General features: G+C 44.9%; 2 protein-coding genes across 2 annotated transcripts in view; both read left to right on the top strand.

Moving 5' to 3' along the window:
* Positions 1-279: 279 nt before the first annotated feature.
* Positions 280-18,553, top strand: alg14 (ALG14 UDP-N-acetylglucosaminyltransferase subunit). Its single transcript, XM_029755121.1, has 4 exons — positions 280-623; positions 5,177-5,328; positions 5,842-5,964; positions 16,434-18,553. The coding sequence occupies exons 1-4, from the start codon at positions 479-481 to the stop codon at positions 16,662-16,664; spliced, it is 651 nt and encodes a 216-aa protein (XP_029610981.1). The 5' UTR covers positions 280-478; the 3' UTR covers positions 16,665-18,553.
* Positions 18,554-23,533: 4,980 nt separating this feature from the next.
* Positions 23,534-25,540, top strand: part of LOC115195345 (calponin-3-like) — a 29,191-nt gene continuing 27,184 nt past the window's right edge. The window contains exon 1 of the mRNA XM_029755123.1: positions 23,534-23,887. Coding sequence (XP_029610983.1) covers positions 23,831-23,887 — 57 coding nt within the window. The 5' untranslated portion in view covers positions 23,534-23,830. The remainder of the gene's footprint in view (positions 23,888-25,540) is intronic.

Below are 25,540 nucleotides of genomic sequence, written 5' to 3' on the forward strand. Positions count from 1 at the left end.
ATAGGCTAATATTGCTTGAGATTTGGGGTTGCATCGGCTCCCCAAGACAATCCACCTGGCCTATTAAAATAGGCTTCTGGGAAGATTTATCCCCATAGCCGTCCTTCCTGCATGTTCTGGTTCAATGTAGTAGAAACTGTTATTATTGAGATGATTATATTGACAGGTTATGACATGACAGTATGGCCATCAAATACAATGATTGAAGCTACATGCCAGGGGATGTTGCATTTTGTGGTCTGGATCCTTGCTAGACATATTGATGACGCTGACTTGTTTTGTTGAATAAACTAAACAAAGCCAAAAAAAACCATACTTGATTAATGGTTGAAGCTTAATCAAAATCAATCTCAGCAGTTTGGTTTTCCCCGTTGACATACATTATATTGTTGCTTAGACCGTTTCCAGGAAACTGTACATAAATAACGCTTTTGCGCTCCGCTCCAACTGGTCCAAACGAGTGTCCGTAGTAGCAATCATGGCAGTGTTGTTAGCACTATTAACAGGACTTTGTTTTACAGTGATTTGTGTTATAGTGCGTCTTCTGATTGTGATTCGTTCTGGATCAAAATGTAAACCTGGAGAGAAAGGTCCCGTCTGCGTGCTTGTCGTTGCAGGATCAGGTATCATCATTTTAAAAGTAACGTTAGCTAGCTGGCTAAGCTAGCAGCAGGTACTGAAGCGTCCGAGACAATCCTTTGCTTTTTGGGCATTTATGAATATTTATCAATTACTAGGCTTTACTCTTTACTTTACACTGAATTGGCATTTCTTGCTGCCTTTTTATGCTAGTTATTAAACTACAGAGTTGTAACAAATAATCGCGTTTTTACGGTAACTAGGTAACCTAGCTATTAGGGCTGACGTCACCAATAACAAACATGATATGGCGGATAAACTGAGGAAGAGAGATCAGCATAAAGCTCTTCTAAAGCTACATGTCTTTTGTTTAGGCTGTAACATTATAATGCGCAGTCAGTGTTTTATGTCAAAATATCACGTTTTTACTTTCTTTAGAAACACTATTGGCTTTTCTGTGAGGAATTGTAAATTGCACCTTTTATACGGATGATAGTGTTTTGTTCCCTAAGTTAGTGCTCTCTCTGTAAAACTCGCCATTTGTGAACTGCAGCATGCTTTAGATGCCATACGAAACATTAAAACAACGTTTGTTATCCAAGTCTCATAGTATCGACCCCACTGACTTGCATAATGTAGCCTGTAGGCTAGCTTGAGTGGAGCACAAATTGATTGATGATACATTGTAATTTAAAACGCATATAGATAAACTAACTAAAACACGGAGGATTAAGCTTGGTGTCGTATTTAGAATAGTCCTGTTTGACTTTTGACAACAGGAAGAAGATTGTACAGGCGACACTCCTGCTAGTCCTAGATTATGGTGATACAATATGTCTCCTCTGTTTTGGGCCAAACTGCTTTTAGTTATAGTGCTGCTCATTCTTTCAGGATATATATTACAGCTGGACATCCTGGTTAATTAGGTCCCTTTAAGACTTTAATACCTGTTCATTGTGTAAGGGAACCCCCCCCCCCCCCCTGAAATGGACAAAAATGAATGGAAATGCCATATGGCAAATGCCAAGTGTCACGCAGCAAAAATCCAATAGATGGCGAGCGCGCTCCACCGTAAATTTTCTTGTTGCAAATGTAACACAAGTCAAGACCCAAGAGTAAAAACTTGAAAAAAAACTTGAAAAATTATCACCCCCTTAAAACCTCTTACATCTACACGTTCCGCTAGCGGAACGTCTGCTCCAATATCCAATGATGGGCGGGGCGCGAAATACAAACTCCTCTAAAATCCGAAAACTTCCATTTTTCAAACATATGACTATTTTACAGCTATTTAAAGACAAGACTCTCCTTTATCTAACCACACTGTCCGATTTCAAAAAGGCTTTACAGCGAAAGCAAAACATTAGATTATGTCAGCAGAGTACCCAGCCAGAAATAATCAGACACCCATTTTTCAAGCTAGCATATCATGTCACATAAACCCAAACCATAGCTAAATGCAGCACTAACCTTTTATGATCTTCATCAGATGACACACCTAGGACATTATGTTATACAATACATGCATGTCTGTTCAATCAAGTTCATATTTATATCAAAAACCAGCTTTTTACATTAGCATGTGACGTTCAGAACTAGCATTCCCACCGAACACTTCCGGTGATTTTACTAAATTACTCACGATAAACGTTCACAAAAAGCATAACAATTATTTTAAGAATTATAGATACAGAACTCCTCTATGCACTCGATATGTCCGATTTTAAAATAGCTTTTCGGATGAAGCACATTTTGCAATAATCTAAGTACATAGCCCGGCATCACAGGGCTAGCTATTTAGACACCCAACCAGTTTAGCCTTCACCAAAATCACATTTCCTATAAGAAAAATGTTCTTACCTTGCTTGTTCTTCGTCAGAATACACTGCCAGGACTTCTACTTCAATAACAAATGTAGGTTTGGTCCCAAATAATCCATCGTTATGTTCCATCAAGACGTTTTGTTTGTGCGTTCTAGACACTATCCCAACGCTAAATCTCGGCCACGAGCATGACGCAGAATTTGACAAAAAAATTCTAAATATTCCATTACCGTACTTCGAAGCATGTCAACCGCTGTTTAAAACCAATTTTTATGCAATTTATCTCGTAGAAAAGCCATAATATTCCGACCGGGAATCTGCCTGTCTGTATACTGAGGGAAAAACCGAAAGCCGGGGGCGGGGCGGGTCGCGAGCGTTAGGCTTAGTCCACTGAGTGACCACTTAGCTTTTGCTCTCCTTTGTTTCAGCCAGGGCTTTGAATTACGTCATTCCTGTTTTTCCCGGGCTCTGAGACTCCATTGGAGACGTGCGAAGTGTCACGTAACAGCAGAGATCCTGAGTTTTTGGAAGAGATGTCAAACAAAGAAAATAAAAAGTCTGACAGGGTACTTCCTGAACAGAAGCATCTCAGGTTTTTGCCTGCCATAGGAGTTCTGTTATACTCACAGACACCATTCAAACAGTTTCAGAAACTGTGGAGTGTTTTCTCTCCAAAGCTAATAATTATATGCATATTCTAGTTTCTGGGCAGGACTAATAATCAGATTAAATCGGGTACGTTTTTTATCCAGCCGTGAAAATACTGCCCCCTAGCCATAAGAGGTTTTAAGTGCTTTCTGGACTGTTTTTTTTTTTTTTATTATTTAGTTTTTTTGGTCAATTACACATGTATAAGAACTGTATGAACATACTTTTGTCATATTTATTGTCATAATTTGTATTTTATTTTTACGTGTCCATAAGCCATATGTTTTGTCCATTTGCGATATAATTTCATAGGAAGTCAAAAGTCCAAGTCAAAAGTCAGTGAACCATTGCCAAATGTCCAAATGCAATATGAAAGTATTGACAGTGCCAAATCAGGGTGTTATGTCCATTTGCCATGTACTATCATAGGAAGTCGGTTTCCAAACCCAAAAGTCAGTGAACCATGTCCAAATGGCATTTATACTGCCCAAATGATAGATAGCCCTATGTTAAGCCATGAATCAACCTAGATGGTCTATTTGTCATGTATGATGAGGGAGAAATGGGACTCTGTTGTTTTTTGAAAATTTTTGAAAAACGTCCAAAATGACCCCTATTGGATGGGCACGGGGGGGGGGGGGGGGGGTGCTCTCTACCCAACCGTAGACCCCTTGCACCCCCCTAAAGGCATTAAAAAAAAAAACATTAAAAAAATGTGCTCCTGGTAACGCATTCCAGTCACCAGACGCACAGCTATCTATTTGCAATATGTTTCAATGGGCATTTAGCATCACGAATTTGACATGCTCAAAAATACTGCAGAAATGCGAAATTGACTGGCCCCGATGAACTCGGGATGGCCGGGCAGTGATTCTGGTTTCTCTCCATCGCTCGTTGGTGTTGATTTCAGAATGTCAATTTGGTGATGGTCTATCACTGTTTAAACATTTTGCAAATGGACAAAAGTCAGCCAGCAAGTCACCGTCCATCAGTCAATTAGATATCATTCTGACACCAAACTGATACAAACTTACACCACACCTGCTCTTACAGAATCCTGAGTTTAGTCTTTATGTTAAGAATTGACTGATCTACACAGGGTTGAATGCAGTGAGTTTCACAAACTGCAGGTTTGGTATATCAAAACACCTTTAGGCTGAATTTAATCACTTGCTCCAGGAAGCTTAGAATTGACACCGGTAGACATCATAGTGGTCTGATGGATTGTCATCGAAGACAGGTTCATAAGGCATTCATAACCCACATAGGCTTCAGGTTGAATTTATGGGAGCAGGCAATGTATTCCTATGGGGAGAGAAGTCATTGCAAACTGTTTGATGTAAACACGTTCTTTTCTCTGTTAAGGGTTAATTCCACACGTTCAAGGTTAGGCTTGCACAGATCAAGAGGATCTCAGGAACGTTCCTGAGGTCGAATTGTGCTTCTAACGGTTCTCTAGCTGTCACCCAAAAGCACTTGAAATTTAGGGCCAGGCTTCATTATGGGCCTACTTTTTTTCACGGTCGCTGCGCTCAGACCGAGCAAGCTACGGTCAAGCGGGGGATCTCGTTGAACTCGGCACAGCCTAGAGATTATGGTAATGCCATTGCAGGCTCTGTGTATCTTTAAGCCCCGCACTGTGTCACTCCATCCTTGCTGTGTGTGAGGTGAGAGTTTTTTCTTTGACATCTGTTGGGAGAAATTACTGATTTACAGTTCATGAGGGTTGCTTAATCACACATATGAAGTTTTGGAAACATCTGAACTTTTTAACCCTTCGAAACAGCCCCTATGACACCATTTTAAGGAACTTCCGGTTGACACAGGAAGCTAAAAGTGAGCACATATCCTCCTTGGGGTAGGCTCTTATAGAATATTGAGTTTTAAGTCTTTACGTTAAGAACTGACTTATTTACAGAGGGTTGAATGAGTGTGTGTTATTTCAGAAAATCACAGAAATCTTGCAGTGCTCCGAAACCCGCCTTAACGGATTCATCTGAACACGCTGCAATTGTAACACAGAGCACCATTGGAAAAGGAGACCCAGGGGATAATACTAGTGCTTGCTTCTATTGACCATGTAGGCTACGTTACATCTATGCATTCATTGTGTTTTTTTTCTTCAGGGGGACACACCACTGAGATCCTGCGACTGATGGAGAGTCTCTCTCAGTCCTACAGCCCAAGACACTATATAATCGCAGACACAGACAAGATGAGTGAAGACAAGATACGCACCTTTGAAAAGTCAAAGAAAGACACTGGTTCAAAAGGCCAGGTAAGCCTACAGCCTCTTGCACATTTAAGTAGCATAGTTCTTGAGTAGCCTATTTCAGACACAGTCCTCGACTGCCCTTCAAAATAAGGAAAACATGGACAAATGAAGGTCTAAGGATCCCTGTTTCTTACAGCATTGTTACCGATCGTTGAAATAGGAATTCTTCTCTGTAATAGAATGTCTTACATAACAACATTTTGAGTTGCAATGATAAGTCCACTTCTATTCAAATTAACATCTTATGTTGTTAGTTCTCATTGAGATGAGATTCTGATCTGTAGTGTAAATCGAGTTCTCAGTGCAAGTCCTATCCTCACCACCAGATGGCGTCAACTCCTTTTTTTATTTTTTATTTGGTGTAACAAAACTTCCCATCACTAGGCTACTTGCCATTGGGCTAGATTTCTCTCTGTATAGTCAGTATTGCTTGTGGTACCTGTCTCTGCTATCAGAGACGATTGACCTGTGATATTTAAGCTAGCCGTCTCATTTTAGCACTTCCCTCCCCGTCAGTTTACCATCCAGCGGATCCCTCGAAGCCGTGAGGTACGTCAATCCTGGAGTTCCTCTGTGATCTCCACTCTGAACGCCCTGCTCTACGCCGTTCCTCTGGTGTTCAGGCTCAGGCCAGACGTGGTAGGTTGAATCATAATATATCATCTAGCCTTGTTAGGCCAGGCATGTTAGATTGAATCATAATATATCATCTAGCCTTGTTAGGCCAGGCATGTTAGATTGAATCATAATATATCATCTAGCCTTGTTAGGCCAGGCATGTTAGATTGAATCATAATATATCATCTAGCCTTGTTAGGCCAGGCATGGTAGATTGAATCATAATATATAATCTAGCCTTGTTAGGCCAGGCATGGTAGATTGAATCATAATATATCATCTAGCCTTGTTAGAACAGACATGGTACTGTTTATGTACAGTACACTGCTGTACCCCATCCCATTTAGTCTCTCTGACAGTACACTGCTGTACCCCATCCCATTTAGTCTCTCTGACAGTACACTGCTGTACCCCATCCCATTTAGTCTCTCTGACAGTACACTGCCGTACCCCATTTAGTCTCTCTGACAGTACACTGCCGTACCCCATTTGTCTCTCTGACAGTACACTGCCGTACCCCATCCCATTTAGTCTCTCTGACAGTACACTGCCGTACCCCATCCCATTTAGTCTCTCTGACAGTACACTGCCGTACCCCATTTAGTCTCTCTGACAGTACACTGCCGTACCCCATTTAGTCTCTCTGACAGTACACTGCCGTACCCCATCCCATTTAGTCTCTCTGACAGTACACTGCTGTACCCCATTTAGTCTCTCTGACAGTACACTGCTGTACCCCATCCCATTTAGTCTCTCTGACAGTACACTGCTGTACCCCATCCCATTTGGTCTCTCTGACAGTACACTGCCGTACCCCATTTAGTCTCTCTGACAGTACACTGCCGTACCCCATCCCATTTAGTCTCTCTGACAGTACACTGCCGTACCCCATCCCATTTAGTCTCTCTGACAGTACACTGCTGTACCCCATTTAGTCTCTCTGACAGTACACTGCCGTACCCCATCCCATTTAGTCTCTCTGACAGTACACTGCTGTACCCCATCCCATTTGGTCTCTCTGACAGTACACTGCCGTACCCCATTTAGTCTCTCTGACAGTACACTGCCGTACCCCATCCCATTTAGTCTCTCTGACAGTACACTGCTGTACCCCATTTAGTCTCTCTGACAGTACACTGCTGTACCCCATCCCATTTAGTCTCTCTGACAGTACACTGCCGTACCCCATTTAGTCTCTCTGACAGTACACTGCTGTACCCCATTTAGTCTCTCTGACAGTACACTGCCGTACCCCATCCCATTTAGTCTCTCTGACAGTACACTGCCGTACCCCATCCCATTTAGTCTCTCTGACAGTACACTGCCGTACCCCATCCCATTTAGTCTCTCTGACAGTACACTGCCGTACCCCATTTAGTCTCTCTGACAGTACACTGCTGTACCCCATCCCATTTAGTCTCTCTGACAGTACACTGCCGTACCCCATTTAGTCTCTCTGACAGTACACTGCCGTACCCCATCCCATTTAGTCTCTCTGACAGTACACTGCCGTACCCCATTTAGTCTCTCTGACAGTACACTGCTGTACCCCATCCCATTTAGTCTCTCTGACAGTACACTGCCGTACCCCATTTGTCTCTCTGACAGTACACTGCTGTACCCCATCCCATTTAGTCTCTCTGACAGTACACTGCCGTACCCCATTTAGTCTCTCTGACAGTACACTGCTGTACCCCATTTAGTCTCTGACAGTACACTGCCGTACCCCATTTAGTCTCTCTGACAGTACACTGCCGTACCCCATTTAGTCTCTCTGACAGTACACTGCTGTACCCCATTTAGTCTCTCTGACAGTACACTGCCGTACCCCATCCCATTTAGTCTCTCTGACAGTACACTGCTGTACCCCATCCCATTTAGTCTCTCTGACAGTACACTGCTGTACCCCATTTAGTCTCTCTGACAGTACACTGCTGTACCCCATTTAGTCTCTCTGACAGTACACTGCCGTACCCCATTTAGTCTCTCTGACAGTACACTGCCGTACCCCATTTAGTCTCTCTGACAGTACACTGCCGTACCCCATCCCATTTAGTCTCTGACAGTACACTGCCGTACCCCATCCCATTTAGTCTCTGACAGTACACTGCTGTACCCCATTTAGTCTCTCTGACAGTACACTGCCGTACCCCATTTAGTCTCTCTGACAGTACACTGCCGTACCCCATTTAGTCTCTGACAGTACACTGCTGTACCCCATCCCATTTAGTCTCTCTGACAGTACACTGCCGTACCCCATCCCATTTAGTCTCTCTGACAGTACACTGCTGTACCCCATTTAGTCTCTCTGACAGTACACTGCTGTACCCCATCCCATTTAGTCTCTCTGACAGTACACTGCTGTACCCCATCCCATTTAGTCTCTGACAGTACACTGCCGTACCCCATTTAGTCTCTCTGACAGTACACTGCCGTACCCCATTTAGTCTCTCTGACAGTACACTGCCGTACCCCATTTAGTCTCTCTGACAGTACACTGCTGTACCCCATCCCATTTAGTCTCTCTGACAGTACACTGCCGTACCCCATTTAGTCTCTCTGACAGTACACTGCTGTACCCCATTTAGTCTCTCTGACAGTACACTGCCGTACCCCATTTAGTCTCTCTGACAGTACACTGCCGTACCCCATTTAGTCTCTCTGACAGTACACTGCCGTACCCCATTTAGTCTCTCTGACAGTACACTGCTGTACCCCATCCCATTTAGTCTCTCTGACAGTACACTGCCGTACCCCATTTAGTCTCTCTGACAGTACACTGCTGTACCCCATCCCATTTAGTCTCTCTGACAGTACACTGCTGTACCCCATTTAGTCTCTCTGACAGTACACTGCTGTACCCCATCCCATTTAGTCTCTCTGACAGTACACTGCCGTACCCCATCCCATTTAGTCTCTCTGACAGTACACTGCCGTACCCCATTTAGTCTCTCTGACAGTACACTGCCGTACCCCATTTAGTCTCTCTGACAGTACACTGCTGTACCCCATCCCATTTAGTCTCTCTGACAGTACACTGCTGTACCCCATCCCATTTAGTCTCTCTGACAGTACACTGCCGTACCCCATCCCATTTAGTCTCTCTGACAGTACACTGCCGTACCCCATCCCATTTAGTCTCTGACAGTACACTGCCGTACCCCATCCCATTTAGTCTCTCTGACAGTACACTGCCGTACCCCATCCCATTTAGTCTCTCTGACAGTACACTGCTGTACCCCATTTAGTCTCTCTGACAGTACACTGCCGTACCCCATTTAGTCTCTCTGACAGTACACTGCTGTACCCCATCCCATTTAGTCTCTCTCAGACCAGACATGGAAGGTTTATTCATAATAGAATATTAATTTGTCTGGTTGGTTTAGGATACAGCCCCTGGTGTGGTACGATGGCCTGGTCCCAGATCAGGACAGGACTGACCAGACCTCCCACCTCTTATTTAGATGTCAAATTTCACTACTAACATCTCCTTACAAAAAAAAAAAACTTCAACTCAAGAAATGTGTTATTCATTTTATCTTCGATTTAATTCCGACTATTTTGAGGAAGTGTATACCGGCTAAGTCGTTTTTCAAGCGAAGGTCTTTTTAAGGGAGTATGGGAGCACACTCGTTGGGTTAGGCCAGCCGAGTTCAGCTAGGAGCCAGCCGAACTGAAGCATGCTGACGCCTTAACTCTGCAGCTCTGCTCTGGAGAGGGGGACAGGGTCAGGTTTCCCCCTTCAGTCTCTTGGGATAACAGCAGGAAGGGAGGAAGGGAGGGAGGGAGGGAGGATGGGGAAGAGGAGTGTAGGGCAGAGTGTGACTAACCAAGCACAGAGAAGGAGAGCGAGAGAAAGAGACGGCAGACTGTGCTCACAGAAAGGACTAGTTAGTAGTAGTCTTCGATTGTGATATCACCTGCCATTGGTGGCTGACATTCTGCCCTGAAGAATCACTGTCCGTCCATTCAGCTCTCAATGGAATCTCATAATTAGCCACTGTCCATCCATTCACCTCCCCATAGTGTATTCCACACCTTTCAACACCTCTCTGACCCGTAGAGCGTTCAACGCCCCTCTGACCCGTAGAGCGTTCAACGCCCCTCTGACCCGTAGAGCGTTCAACGCCCCTCTGACCCGTAGAGCGTCCAACGCCCCTCTGACCCGGAGGGCGTCCAACGCCCCTCTGACCCGGAGGGCGTCCAACGCCCCTCTGACCCGGAGGGCGTCCAACGCCCCTCTGACCCGGAGGGCGTCCAACGCCCCTCTGACCCGGAGGGCGTCCAACGCCCCTCTGACCCGGAGGGCGTCCAACGCCCCTCTGACCCGGAGGGCGTCCAACGCCCCTCTGACCCGGAGGGCGTTCAACGCCCCTCTGACCCGGAGGGCGTTCCACGCCCCTCTGACCCGGAGAGCGTTCCATTGTAGGATCTAGAGGCAGATGAGGCGCTAGTGATCAATGTGGAGCTTCTCAATTTCCTGGGACTCTATATTTTATAGTCCTCTTCTGTTTCAATAAGTTCTCTGTTTTAGGATTTTATGTGGAAATAGTGTATTTAACATACAACATTATTTTATGTCTTGAATCTGTAAAATATTTCCCCTAACTTATTTCTCTCTCAGATAGTCTGTTTTCTTTATCTCAGAAATGCCAGATAATATGTCACAGGGTAGACCGGACACATTCTGGGGAGGAATCACAGCAAGGTGTGGGGTCAGGCTGAGGGATGTGGGTTTCTCAAGCATGTGTTACCTGTAAAAGTCATTTCTGAGGACACACACGCTGTTTCCTGCCCCAGATTTGTCAGCACAATCCAATAAGATAAGTGTCTTCACAGTGTGAGGATGGAAGTGTGTTCAAGGTGGCCTATTACTGCTTTTGTTTGCTAGAATACAACTTGGTAACATAATGCATTCCATAATATATTTAGGGTGTTTTATTGACGTAAGTAGTGTTATCTCAAGACTGCTTTCAGAGAAGGAAATGTTTTATTTGGAAGCAGTTCTTATAGAGGCAGCGCTAACACAATGGTGACTTCATTTGGATACTGTTGAACTTTGCTGGTAGCCCAGAATAAGCTATTTATTTCAGGGTCTTTGTGCTCTGCCTAAAATGAAAGCTAACCCTTTACATGAATTAATAGCAACAACATTGTAGGGAGAGAGACTATTGATTTTGTGTGTGTGTGTGTGTGTGTGTGTGTGTGTGTGTGTGTGTGTGTGTGTGTGTGTGTGTGTGTGTGTGTGTCACTCATTCTGATATCATTGCTGTCCAGGCATCTATATGTTGACTCTGGGCCCTGGTCGGGGTCAGGGGTCGGTGTTTCACAGTTCCATCTGTTCCAACCGAGCCTCGGTGACATCTTCACGCTAACCCAAACCCCGTCTCCACTCCAGCTGCCAAAAATAATAGAAATAAAAGTAACATTCAAACGTTTACGTCAAGCAGCTGTTTTAACCGGCAATCTATCAGAGACAGTCTAATGCGTATAGTCTGGCTGGCTGTTATTAAGAGAGAGAGAGAGAAGGGGGGGGGGGGCATAAACCCACTGACTCAAACCAACTTTTTTTTGATTCATCGATATTTATTTGGCACTTAAAGCTCAAATCCTTAATTGAAGCAATAACAACGGGGAGGGGGGGGGCTCACCCTGTCTCTGTTGTGGGGATATTAGTGATCATCATAATTATCAAACATACAGGCGTCCTTGTCTTTCAAATGTACTGGAATCATTGGTCAACAAAGGGCTACGTTATTATCTATCTGTAAAATGGTGTTCTTAATGTTAAGCAATCTGGATTCAGACCTAAACATAGCAGCACTATGGCCACCGTGCTGGTTGGAAATGATATTGCAAATGCCTTAGTTCTGCCATGTTTTTAAGGCTTTTAATGCTGTAGACCATGTTGTTCTGTTGAATAAGCTTTCCTTGGTGGTGTTGGGTACTGATGCCTTGTCAATGGTTTCATAATTATCTCAATGACAGAACTCAGGCCATCAAGGTAGATGGGGATAAAATCGAAGTTCCTTGAGTTACATAAAGGGGTGCCCCAAGGTGTGAAACTCAGCCCACTACTGTTTACAATCTAGATAAATAAAATTGGTAATGCTGTAAAAAGAAATTAAAAAATAATAATCTCTCGGTCAAAAGTTTGAGAACACCGACTCATTCCAGGGTTTTTATTTTATTTTTACTATTTTCTACATTGTAGAATAATAGTGAAGACATCAAAACTATGAAATAACACATATGGAATCATGGAGTAACCAAAAAAGTGTTAAATAAATCAAAATATATTTGAGATTTTTCAAATACCCACCTGTTGCCTTGATGACAGCTTTGTGTTGTTGCCTACCCTTACCACCTGGGGGCGGCCTGTCAGGAAGTCCAGGATCCAGTTGCAGAGGGAGGTGTTTAGTCCCAGGGTCCTTAGCTTAGTGATGAGCTTTGAGGGCACTATGGTGTTGAACGCTGAGCTGTAGTCAATGAATAGCATTCTCACATAGGTGTTCCTTTTGTCCAGGTGGGAAAGGGCAGTGTGTAGTGCGACGTGAGTGCTACGGGCCGGTAATCATTTAGGCAGGTTACCTTGGCTATCTTGGGCACAGGGGCTATGGTGGTCTGTTTGAAACATATATGGTGGTTTGTTTGGTGGTTTGTCTGAGGGCATAGCGAGATTTCTTATAAGCGTCCGGATTAGTTTCCCTGAGCTGGTAAATAAGTTCAAGGTTGGTTTCTTTTACATAAACAAAGCATGTCTGACTTTTGATAATAGGAAGGATATTGTCCAGGCCACTTTTATGTCTATTGTAGATTCTGGGGATATTATCTATATGCCTGCAGCAGCATCTACACTTAAACCACTAGATGCTGTTTTCAGTTGTGTCCTTTGGTTTATTACTGGTGATGGTTACAGAACTCACCATTGTTCCTTTAGGTTTATTACTGGTGATGGTTACAGAACTCACCATTGTTCCTTTAGGTTTATTACTGGTGATGGTTACAGATCTCACCATTGTTCCTTTAGGTTTATTACTGGTGATGGTTACAGAACTCACCATTGTTCCTTTAGGTGTATTACTGGTGATGGTTACAGAACTCACCATTGTGTTTTGTATCAATAAGTGGGTTGGGCCTCTTTTAAATGTAAGAAGAGGGCAGCATTTCCTTGTTTATCTACAAAGCAGTCATGCAGAAATGTCCTATATATATCTTTCATCATTAATTCAATTTAGACTTACAAATGACCAAACCCGGTCTCAGGCTTGGATAACACTGGAGGCCCCTTCGGTCTCCACAGAGTTGGGCAAAGCTGATTTTATTTATTATCCACTGTGAATGTGGAACAACTTCCATAGCTCTCTGAAAGGACATGTTCTGGTCTCCCTTGGTTAGTTCAGAGTCATGATCAGAGACCTCTGTGTTGAGAAATGTGTCTGTTTTTCTTAATATGTTTTGTAATTGTGTATATTGTAATTGTGTATATTGTATGTGTTGAGGGAGGGGTCTGAGAAAATGTAACCATTCTCAAATTCAAAGACAGCTATGGAAGCAAGGACTGACCATCGATGATATCAAAAGTATAGTTTTTACTCTATATCGTGTCTGTTAATATTTATAGTACATTACAAACCTTGGAGTATAATAAACTTAAGTATTGGGTTCTGATGGGGTATGACAGTTGAAGATTCACTTCTTAGTTTCACAGACATCTCTCCACATTCAATCATGAACCATACTGTATTAAACTCTCTTCCACAAGGCTTTCTCTGCCCTTAACCTTGTTCTGAACACCTCCAAAACAAAGGTCATGTAGTTTGGTAAGAAGAATGCCCCTCTGCCCACAGGTGTGATTACTACCTCTGGGTTTAGAGCTTGAGGTAGTCACCTCATATAAGTTCTTGGGAGTTTGGCTTGACGGTACACTGTCCTTCTCTCAGCACATATCAAAGCTGCAGGCTAAAGTTAAATCTAGACTTGGCTTCCTCTATTGTAATCGCTCCTCTTTCACCCTAGCTGCCAAACTAACCCTGATTCAGATGGCCATCCTACCCATGCCAGATTACGGAGGTGTAATTTATAGATCGGTAGGTAAGGGTGCTCTCGAGCGGCAAGATGTTCTTTACCATTCGGCCATCAGATTTGCCACCACTGCCTCTATACTCCTCTGTAAACTGGTCATCTCTGTATACCCGTCGCAAGACCCACTGGTTGATGCTTATTTATTAAACCCTCTTAGGCCTCACTCCCCCCTATCTGAGATATCTACTGCAGCCCTCATCCTCCACATACAACACCCGTTCTGCCAGTCACATTCTGTTCAAGGTCCCCAAAGCACACACATCCCTGGGTCGCTCCTCTTTTCAGTTCACTGCAGCTAGGGACTGGAACGAGCTGCAACAAACACTCAAACTGGACAGTTTTATCTCAATCTCTTCATTCAAAGACTCAATCATGGACACTCTTACAGACAGTTGTGGCTGCTTCGCTTGATGTATTGTTGTCTCTAACTTTGTGCTGTTATCTGTGCCCAAAAATGATTGTGCCATGTTTTGTGCTGCTGCCATGTTTTGTGCTGCTGCCATGTTTTGTGCTGCTGCCATGTTTTGTGCTGCCATGCTGTGTTGTCGTCTTACATCTCTCTTTACGTCGTGTTGTGGTCTCTCTTGTCGGGATGTCTGTGTCCTATATTCTTCATCCCAGCCCCCGTCTCCGTATGAGGCCTTTTGATAGGCCGTCATTGTAAATAGGAATTTGCTGTTAACTGACTTGCCAAGGTCAATAAATCGTGAACCACAATGTGTATCAGTGGTGATTGACACTGGTTTGTGTCCCAAATGGCACCCTTTTTCCTATCTAGTGCACTACTTTTGACCAGGGCCCATAGGGAATAGGGTGCTATTTTGGGATAATTTCCTGCAATTCTATACATTTTGCCAAAGGGTGGAGGCAAATCTAACTGATGATGAATGGGCCCCACCCAGGTTGGTAATTCGTCCATGGTTACTACAAGATTAGATAGGCTAATTTACCAATGGAAAAAAATAATGTGGAGGCTGCTGAGGGGAGGAAGGCTCATAATAATGGCTGGAACGGAGCAAATTCCACTGACTCCGCTTCAGCCATTACCACGAGCCAGTCCTCCCTAATTAAGGTCCCACCAACCTCCTGTGATGCAGACATGAGTTAATTGAGTGACTGCTGAGTCACCACATTTTTTTAAATTGTACCTTGTGTATTCTATTATTCTAACCCTCAACAGTAAGTTGAGACCCTGACTGAGGTAAACCCCCCCCCCCCCACCCAATGTGTGTGTATATATATATATATATATATATATATATATATATATATATATATATATATATATATATATATATATATATATATATATATATATATACACATACATACATACATACAGTCCGTGGGCCTACAAAAGGAGGGCATGCCACCAGTTGCCCATCCCTGGCTGTATATTCCAGACCCTGCAGCCCTGTGTCTCCACAGCTGTCTGTCTTCCTGTAATTCCCCATCTCCCCAAAACCCTACTGCCTCATTCTCTTCTAGCACTACCCTCTTTCACTCTCTCCTTCCCTCTCTCCTCCTTCCCAGACCATACTCCTTCCCTCTCTCCTCCTTCCCTCTCTCCTCCTTCCCAGACCAGACTCCTTCCCTCTCTACCTCCTTCCCTCTCTCCTCCTTCCCTCTCTCCTCCTTCCCAGACCATTCTCCTTCCCTCTCTCCTCCTTCCCAGACCATTCTCCTTCCCTCTCCTCCTTCCCTCTCTCCTCCTTCCCTCTCTCCTCCTTCCCAGACCATTCTCCTTCCCTCTCTCCTCCTTCCCAGACCATTCTCCTTCCCTCTCTCCTCCTTCCCAGACCATTCTCCTTCCCTCTCCTCCTTCCCTCTCTCCTCCTTCCCAGACCATTCTCCTTCCCTCTCTCCTCCTTCCCAGACAATTCTCCTTCCCTCTCTCCTCCTTCCCTCTCTACTCCTTCCCTCTCTACCTCCTTCCCTCTCTACCTCCTTCCCTCTCTACCTCCTTCCCTCTCTACCTCCTTCCCTCTCTACCTCCTTCCCTCTCTCCTCCTTCCCAGACCATTCTCCTTCCCTCTCCTCCTTCCCTCTCTCCTCCTTCCCAGACCAGACTCCTTCCCCCTCTCCTCCTTCCCAGACCATACTCATCATCAAATCAAATGTTATTTGTCACATGCGCTGAATACAATCAGTGTAGACCGTACTGTGAAATGCTTACTTACAAGCCCTTAACCAACAGTGCAGTTCAAGAAATAGAGTTAAGAAAATATTTACCAAATAGACTAAAGTAAAAAAATATATTTAAAAAAAAGTAACAATAACGCGGTTATATAGAGGAGGTACTGGTGCGGGGTTATGGGTTAGTCGAGGTCATTCTGAGGGCCTGTGAGTGGCTAGGAGTGTCATGCTGTATGAACATGTGCTCCTCTCTCTCTGTGTTGTTTCAGGTGCTGTGTAACGGCCCTGGGACCTGCGTCCCTCTGTGCGCGGCAGGACTTCTCCTGGGCCTCCTGGGATTGAAGAGAGTCCTGCTTGTCTACGTTGAGAGCATCTGCAGAGTGGAGAGCCTATCCCTGTCCGGGAAGATCCTCTATCACATCTCAGACTACTTCTTTGTGCAGTGGTCCACCCTGAAAGACAAATACCCCAAATCAATTTACCTCGGAAGGATAGTCTGACTCTGAATAGACTATCTGGGGGGAAAAAAGACTACCTTTTTTTGTTTTCCTGATACTATTTCATCATGTTACAAATGGGAACACTTTGCTCTGATAGATCATGTATAATAGTTTGCTTGCTTGATGGACTGTGATGTACATTTTTCTACAAACTAAAATTGCAAATACATTGGAACATCGACCCCTATACATAATAACTATGTAAAGATGTTTTGGATCACTTCAATGTGTTATGAAATGGTGCTTTTATTATATAGTACAGTGTAAAGAAATAGCACATGGTATTCATACCTGATATGTAGCTACAGTATTAACTGACTTGAGTGAGGTGTTGTTGTAACTACCATGTGAATACATTACATTACCTCAGCTTTCTGGTTTTGAATTCAACCCGATAAAGATAACCAGAGAGAACACCCAAAAACAATATGCTAAAGACATGACGCTGAAACAGCTGTTGTCCTGTCTAGTGATATGCCAGGATGCTGAAACAGCTGTTGTCCTGTCTAGTGATATGCCAGGATGCTGAAACCAGCTGTTGTCCTGTCTAGTGATATGCCAGGATGCTGAAACAGCTCTTGTCCTGTCTAGTGATATGCCAGGATGCTGAAACCAACTGTTGTCCTGTCTAGTGATATGCCAGGATGCTGAAACAGCTGTTGTCCTGTCTAGTGATATGCCAGGATGCTGAAACAGCTGTTGTCCTGTCTAGTGATATGACAGGATGGTGTTGTCCTGTCTAGTGATATGACAGGATGGTGTAGTCCTGTCTAGTGATATGACAGGATGGTGTAGTGCTGTCTAGTGATATGACAGGATGGTGAAACCAGCTGTTGTCCTGTCTAGTGATATGCCAGGATGCTGAAACCAGCTGTTGTCCTGTCTAGTGATATGACAGGATGGTGTAGTGCTGTCTAGTGATATGACAGGATGGTGAAACCAGCTGTTGTCCTGTCTAGTGATATGCCAGGATGCTGAAACCAGCTGTTGTCCTGTCTAGTGATATGACAGGATGGTGTAGTGCTGTCTAGTGATATGACAGGATGGTGTAGTGCTGTCTAGTGATATGACAGGATGGTGAAACCAGCTGTTGTCCTGTCTAGTGATGACAGGATGGTGTAGTTCTGTCTAGTGATATGACAGGATGGTGTTGTCCTGTCTAGTGATATGACAGGATGGTGTTGTCCTGTCTAGTGATATGACAGGATGGTGTTGTCCTGTCTAGTGATATGACAGGATGGTGTTGTCCTGTCTAGTGATATGACAGGATGGTGTTGTCCTGTCTAGTGATATGACAGGATGGTGTTGTCCTGTCTAGTGATAGGACAGGATGGTGTTGTCCTGTCTAGTGATAGGACAGGATGGTGTTGTCCTGTCTAGTGATAGGACAGGATGGTGTTGTCCTGTCTAGTGATATGACAGGATGGTGTTGTCCTGTCTAGTGATATGACAGGATGGTGTTGTCCTGTCTAGTGATATGACAGGATGGTGTTGTCCTGTCTAGTGATATGACAGGATGGTGTTGTCCTGTCTAGTGATATGACAGGATGGTGTTGTCCTGTCTAGTGATAGGACAGGATGGTGTTGTCCTGTCTAGTGATAGGACAGGATGGTGTTGTCCTGTCTAGTGATAGGACAGGATGGTGTTGTCCTGTCTAGTGATAGGACAGGATGGTGTTGTCCTGTCTAGTGATGACAGGATGATGTTGTCCTGTCTAGTGAGGACAGGATGGTGTTGTCCTGTCTAGTGATAGGACAACACCATCCTGTCCTGTCTAGTGATATGACAGGATGGTGTAGTGCTGTCTAGTGATATGTCAGGATGGTGAAACCAGATGATGTACCGTTGTCTAGAGATTTGTTTGCATATATAGTGTATGTGAACACCCCTTCAAATGACTGGATTCGGTTATTTCAGCCACACCCATTGTTGACAGTGGTATAAAATCCAGCATGCAGCCATACAATCTCCATAGACAAACACTGACAAGTAGAATGGCCTTACTGAAGAGCTCACTGACTTTCAACGTGACACTGTCATAGGATGCAACCTTTCCAACAAGCCTGTTATTCAAATTTCTGCCCTGCTACAGCTGCCCCGATCATCTGTAAGTGTTGCTATTATGAACTGGAAAGTCTAGGAGCAAGAACTACTCCACTGGTTAGTGTTGGCCATCACCATGCCAACCAGGCTGGAGTGGTGTAAATCACCATGCCAACCTGGATGGAGTGGTGTAAATCACTATGCCAACCAGGCTGGAGTGGTGTAAATCACCATGCCAACCAGGCTGGAGTGGTGTAAATCACTATGTCAACCAGGCTGGAGTGGTGTAAATCACTATGCCAACCAGGCTGGAGTGGTGTAAATCACTATGCCAACCTGGCTGGAGTGGTGTAAATCACCATGCCAACCAGGCTGGAGTGGTGTAAATCACCATGCCAACCAGGCTGGAGTGGTGTAAATCACCATGCCAACCAGGCTGGAGTGGTGTAAATCACCATGCCAACCAGGCTGGTGTGGTGTAAGTCACCATGCCAACCAGGCTGGAGTGGTGTAAGTCACCATGCCAGCCAGGCTGGAGTGGTGTAAATCACCATGCCAACCAGGCTGGAGTGGTGTAAATCACCATGCCAACCAGGCTGGAGTGGTGTAAATCACCATGCCAACCAGGCTGGAGTGGTGTAAATCACCATGCCAACCAGGCTGGAGTGGTGTAAATCACCATGCCAACCAGGCTGGAGTGGTGTAAATCACCATGCCAACCAGGCTGGAGTGGTGTAAATCACCATGCCAACCAGGCTGGAGTGGTGTAAATCACCATGCCAACCAGGCTGGAGTGGTGTAAATCACCATGCCAACCAGGCTGGAGTGGTGTAAATCACCATGCCAACCAGGCTGGAGTGGTGTAAATCACCATGCCAACCAGGCTGGAGTGGTGTAAATCACTATGCCAACCAGGCTGGAGTGGTGTAAAGCTCGCCACCATTTGACTCTGGAAACGCGTTCTCTGGTGTGATGAATCACGCTTCACCATCTCACAGTCCAACGGACTAATCTCTTTATGAGAATTGATAATCCAAATATATAAAATTAAACTGTACCAAGACTCTGCCCAGCTCCTGTATGACTCTGCTCCTGTATGACTCTGCTCCTATATGACTCTGCTCTGCTCCTGTATGACTCTCTTCTGCTCCTATATGACTCTGCTCTGCTCCTGTATGACTCTCCTCTGCTCCTGTATGACTCTCCTCTGCTCCTGAATGACTCTGCTCTGCTCCTGTATGACTCTGCTCTGCTCCTGTATGACTCTGCTCTGCTCCTGTATGACTCTGCTCTGCTCCTGTATGACTCTGCTCTGCTCCTGTATGACTCTGCTCTGCTCCTGTATGACTCTGCTCCTGTATGACTCTGCTCCTATATGACTCTGCTCTGCTCCTGTATGACTCTGCTCCTGTATGACTCTGCTCCTATATGACTCTGCTCTGCTCCTGTATGACTCTACTCTGCTCCTGTATGACTCTGCTCCTGTATGACTCTGCTCTGCTCCTATATGACTCTGCTCTGCTCCTGTATGACTCTGCTCCTGTTTGACTCTGCTCCTGTTTGACTCTGCTCCTGTATGACTCTGCTCCTGTATGACTCTGCTCTGCTCCTGTTTGACTCTGCTCCTGTATGACTCTGCTCTGCTCCTGTATGACTCTGCTCTGCTCCTGTATGACTTTGCTCTGTTCCGGTATGACTCTGCTCTGCTCCATTATGACTCTGCTCCTGTATGACTCTGCTCTGCTCCCGTATGACTCTGCTCTGCTCCTGTATGACTCTGCTCTGCTCCTGTATGACTCTGCTCTGCTCCTGTATGACTCTGCTCCTCTATGACTCTGCTCCTCTATGACTCTGCTCCTCTATGACTCTGCTCCTCTATGACTCTGCTCCTGTATGACTGCTCTGCTCCCGTATGACTCTGCTCTGCTCCTCTATGACTCTGCTCCTCAATGACTCTGCTCCTCAATGACTCTGCTCCTATATGACTCTGCTCCTACATGACTCTGCTCTGCTCCTCTATGACTCTGCTCCTGTATGACTCTGCTCCTGTATGACTCTGCTCCTGTATGACTCTGCTCCTGTATGACTCTGCTCCTGTATGACTCTGCTCCTCTATGACTCTGCTCCTCAATGACTCTGCTCCTCTATGACTCTGCTCCTATATGACTCTGCTCCTACATGACTCTGCTCTGCTCCTACATGACTCTGCTCTGCTCCTCTATGACTCTGCTCCTGTATGACTCTGCTCCTGTATGACTCTGCTCCTGTATGACTCTGCTCCTGTATGACTCTGCTCCTGTATGACTCTGCTCCTCTATGACTCTGCTCCTGTATGACTCTGCTCCTATATGACTCTGCTCCTGTATGACTCTGCTCTGCTCCTGTATGACTCTGCTCTGCTCCTGTATGACTCTGCTCCTGTATGACTCTGCTCGTATATGACTCTGCTTTGCTCCTGTATGACTCTGCTCCTCTATGACTCTGCTCCTGTATGACTCTGCTCCTGTATGACTCTGCTCTCCTCCTGTATGACTCTGCTCTCCTCCTGTATGACTCTGCTCCTGTATGACTCTGCTCCTGTATGACTCTGCTCCTCTATGACTCTGCTCCTCTATGACTCTGCTCCTCTATGACTCTGCTCTCCTCCTCTATGACTCTGCTCCTCTATGACTCTGCTCCTCTATGACTCTGCTCCTCTATGACTCTGCTCCTCTATGACTCTGCTCCTGTATGACTCTGCTTTCCTCCTGTATGACTCTGCTCCTGTATGACTCTGCTCCTCTATGACTCTGCTCCTACATGACTCTGCTCTGCTCCTATATGACTCTGTTCTGCTCCTGTATGACTCTGCTCTGCTCCTGTATGACTCTGCTTTGCTCCTGTATGACTCTGCTCCTGTATGACTCTGCTTTCCTCCTGTATGACTCTGCTCCTGTATGACTCTGCTCCTATATGACTCTGCTCCTATATGACTCTGCTCCTACATGACTGCTCTGCTCCTCTTTGACTCTGCTCCTGTATGACTCTGCTCCTCTATGACTCTGCTCCTCTATGACTCTGCTCCTCTATGACTCTGCTCTGCTCCTGTATGACTCTGCTCTGCTCCTGTATGACTCTGCTCCTGTATGACTCTGCTCTGCTCCTGTATGACTCTGCTCGTATATGACTCTGCTTTGCTCCTGTATGACTCTGCTCCTGTATGACTCTGCTCCTGTATGACTCTGCTCCTGTATGACTCTGCTCCTCTATGACTCTGCTCCTCTATGACTCTGCTCCTGTATGACTCTGCTCTCCTCCTATATGACTCTGCTCCTGTATGACTCTGCTCCTGTATGACTCTGCTCCTGTATGACTCTGCTCCTGTATGACTCTGCTTTCCTCCTGTATAACTCTGCTTTCCTCCTGTATAACTCTGCTTTCCTCCTGTATAACTCTGCTCCTGTATAACTCTGCTCCTGTATGACTCTGCTCCTCTATGACTCTGCTCCTACATGACTCTGCTCTGCTCCTGTATGACTCTCCTCCTACATGACTCTGCTCTGCTCCTATATGACTCTGCTCTGCTCCTATATGACTCTGCTTTGCTCCTGTATGACTCTCCTCCTGTATGACTCTCCTCCTGTATGACTCTGCTCTGCTCCTGTATGACTCTGCTCTGCTCCTGTATGACTCTGCTCTGCTCCTGTATGACTCTGCTCTGCTCCTGTATGACTCTGCTCTGCTCCTGTATGACTCTGCTCCTATATGACTCTGCTCTGCATGACTCTGCTCTACTCCTGTATGACTCCGCACCTATATGACTCTACTCAGCTCCTTTATGACTCTGCTCTGCTCCTTTACCAGGTGAGGTGTTGACGATGATGAAACTTCTGTCCTACAATATTACCTGTAAACCTGACACTGACAAACTGCATACTTTCAAACAAGGTCCCTTTATACACACCGCAAAGGTTGAATGACATTGGAAGATCGCTATCTCAACAAAGACAACGTGTGTGTGTGTGTGTGTGTGTGTGTGTGTGTGTGTGTGTGTGTGTGTGTGTGTGTGTGTGTGTGTGTGTGTGTGTGCACGCGCGCGTGTATGTCATGCCCTTGAGACTCCTCTTCCACCTTGGATGGAGTCAAAGGGACCAATACTGCTTATTATGGACTCGGGGCTTCCAGTGTGAAGCAGCTTGGCTGTTATTATTACACCAATAACATGCATGGCAACCGCCCAAGATGTAATTGATATCTTCAGTGATTTACTAGACATTCTTATCCAGAGCAACTTACAGAAGCAGTTATGTTTTTGAGTGCCTTGCTCAAGGACACATCCACACATTTTTCACCTAGTCAGCTCAAGGATTCAAACCAGTGACCTTTTGGTTCCCAGCCCTATGCCCTTAACCGCTAGGCTACCTGCCACCCTATCCAATCTATAAGAGGAACCTAGATCAGGTTGATCAAAATAGGCTCATTATAGTGAATGTAAATACATTTTATTTTAGTAGCCTACAGATCAAACAAATGCTTTTAACATTTTATTTTACCTTTATTTAACTAGGCAAGTCAGTTAAGAACAAATTGGTATTTACAATGACGGCCTAGGAACATAAATAAATGTATAACTTACATATACTGTACATGTAAAACATATAGGCTATTGTGCTTCAATTGCTGTCCTTTTTTCATGCTGAATAACTGAAATGTATCGCCACAACATCATTAAAGAGGACGTTTCATGTCAAACCAAATGCTCAGCAATAAAATAGATAAGATGTAGGATTGTTCTTGTTGAAATGAGGAGCATAAATCACTTCCATATAAATGTGCAGCAGTAGCAGCCTCCAATGAGCAGAGGGCATGTATATTCGGCTCCTTTGATTGGCTCTGAAGTCTTCCGTCAATAGTCTTGCGGCATTTTTTCAACAAAAGAAAAAGTAGGTAATGAAGTCGAGACGTTTCTGTTCCGACGCGATACTCACACACCACCACCTCTGCACGGATTAAACGCCTCTTTTGGACTGACTGAACGGGACCCAGAAGTACGCTGTTCATTGAGTGATAAAAAGTAACCGAAAGGAATCGTTTCAGCTACTTTGTAGCCAGGAATATTGACTTTTTAAATCTCGGAACAAAGATGACTTCATTCAATAAGGGACCAGCCTACGGATTATCAGCAGAGGTGAAAAGCAAAGTGAGTAAAGAACCCGACAAGTAGTCAAATAATTAGTTTTGGGGTATTTATAATCACATGGTTTAATATTGACGTTTGTTTTACTAACCAACTGAACCAACCAGGTCTGCTGCTGCGTGCTACAGCTAGGTTAGGATACAGCCAGGTTAGGATACAGCCAGGTTAGGATACAGCCAGGTTAGGATAGGATACAGCTACGTTAGGATACAGCCAGGTTAGGATACAGCTACGTTAGGAAACAGCCAGGTTAGGATACAGCTAGGTTAGGATACAGCCAGGTTAGGCTACAGCTACGTTAGGATAGGATACAGCCAGGTTAGGATACAGCCAGGTTAGGATACAGCCAGGTTAGGATACAGCTAGGTTAGGCTACAGCTACGTTAGGATACAGCCAGGTTAGGATACAGCCAGGTTAGGATACAGCCAGGTTAGGATACAGCCAGGTTAGGATACAGCCAGGTTAGGATAGGATACAGCTAGGTTAGGATACAGCCAGGTTAGGATACAGCCAGGTTAGGATACAGCCAGGTTAGGATACAGCTACGTTAGGAAACAGCCAGGTTAGGATACAGCTAGGTTAGGATACAGCTACGTTATGATAGGATACAGCCAGGTTAGGATACAGCTACGTTAGGATACAGCTAGGTTAGGATACAGCTACGTTAGGATACAGCCAGGTTAGGTTAGGATACAGCTACGTTAGGATACAGCTAGGTTAGGATACAGCTACGTTATGATAGGATACAGCTTGGTTAGGATAGGATACAGCCAGGTTAGGATAGGATACAGCCAGGTTAGGATACAGCTACGTTAGGATACAGCTACGTTAGGATAGGATACAGCTAGGTCAGGATAGGATACAGCCAGGTTAGGATACAGCTACGTTATGATAGGATACAGCCAGGTTAGGATACAGCTAGGTTAGGATACAGCTTGGTTAGGATAGGATACAGCCAGGTTAGGATAGGATACAGCCAGGTTAGGATACAGCCAGGTTAGGATACAGCCACGTTAGGATACAGCTAGGTTAGGATACAGCTACGTTATGATAGGATACAGCCAGGTTAGGATACAGCTTGGTTAGGATAGGATACAGCCAGGTTAGGATAGGATACAGCCAGGTTAGGATAGGATACAGCCAGGTTAGGATACAGCTACGTTAGGATAGGATACAGCTACGTTAGGATAGGAAACAGCCAGGTTAGGATACAGCTAGGTCAGGATAGGATACAGCCAGGTTAGGATACAGCTACGTTAGGATAGGATACAGCCAGGTTAGGATAGGATACAGCCAGGTCAGGATAGGAAACAGCCAGGTTAGGATACAGCCAGGTCAGGTTAGGAAACAGCCAGGTTAGGATAGGATACAGCCAGGTTAGGATAGGATACAGCCAGGTTAGGATACAGCCAGGTTAGGATAGGATACAGCCAGGTTAGGATAGGATACAGCCAGGTTAGGATAGGATACAGCCAGGTCAGGATAGGATACAGCCAGGTTAGGATAGGATACAGTTAGGGTTGGATACAGCCAGGTTAGGATACAGCCAGGTTAGGATAGGATACAGCCAGGTTAGGATAGTATACAGCCAGGTTAGGATAGGATACAGCTAGGTTAGGATATAATAGGATACAGCCAGGTTAGGTTAGGGTACA

Source organism: Salmo trutta, chromosome 6 (genome assembly GCF_901001165.1).
Source record: "Salmo trutta chromosome 6, fSalTru1.1, whole genome shotgun sequence".
NCBI lineage: Eukaryota > Metazoa > Chordata > Actinopteri > Salmoniformes > Salmonidae > Salmo > Salmo trutta.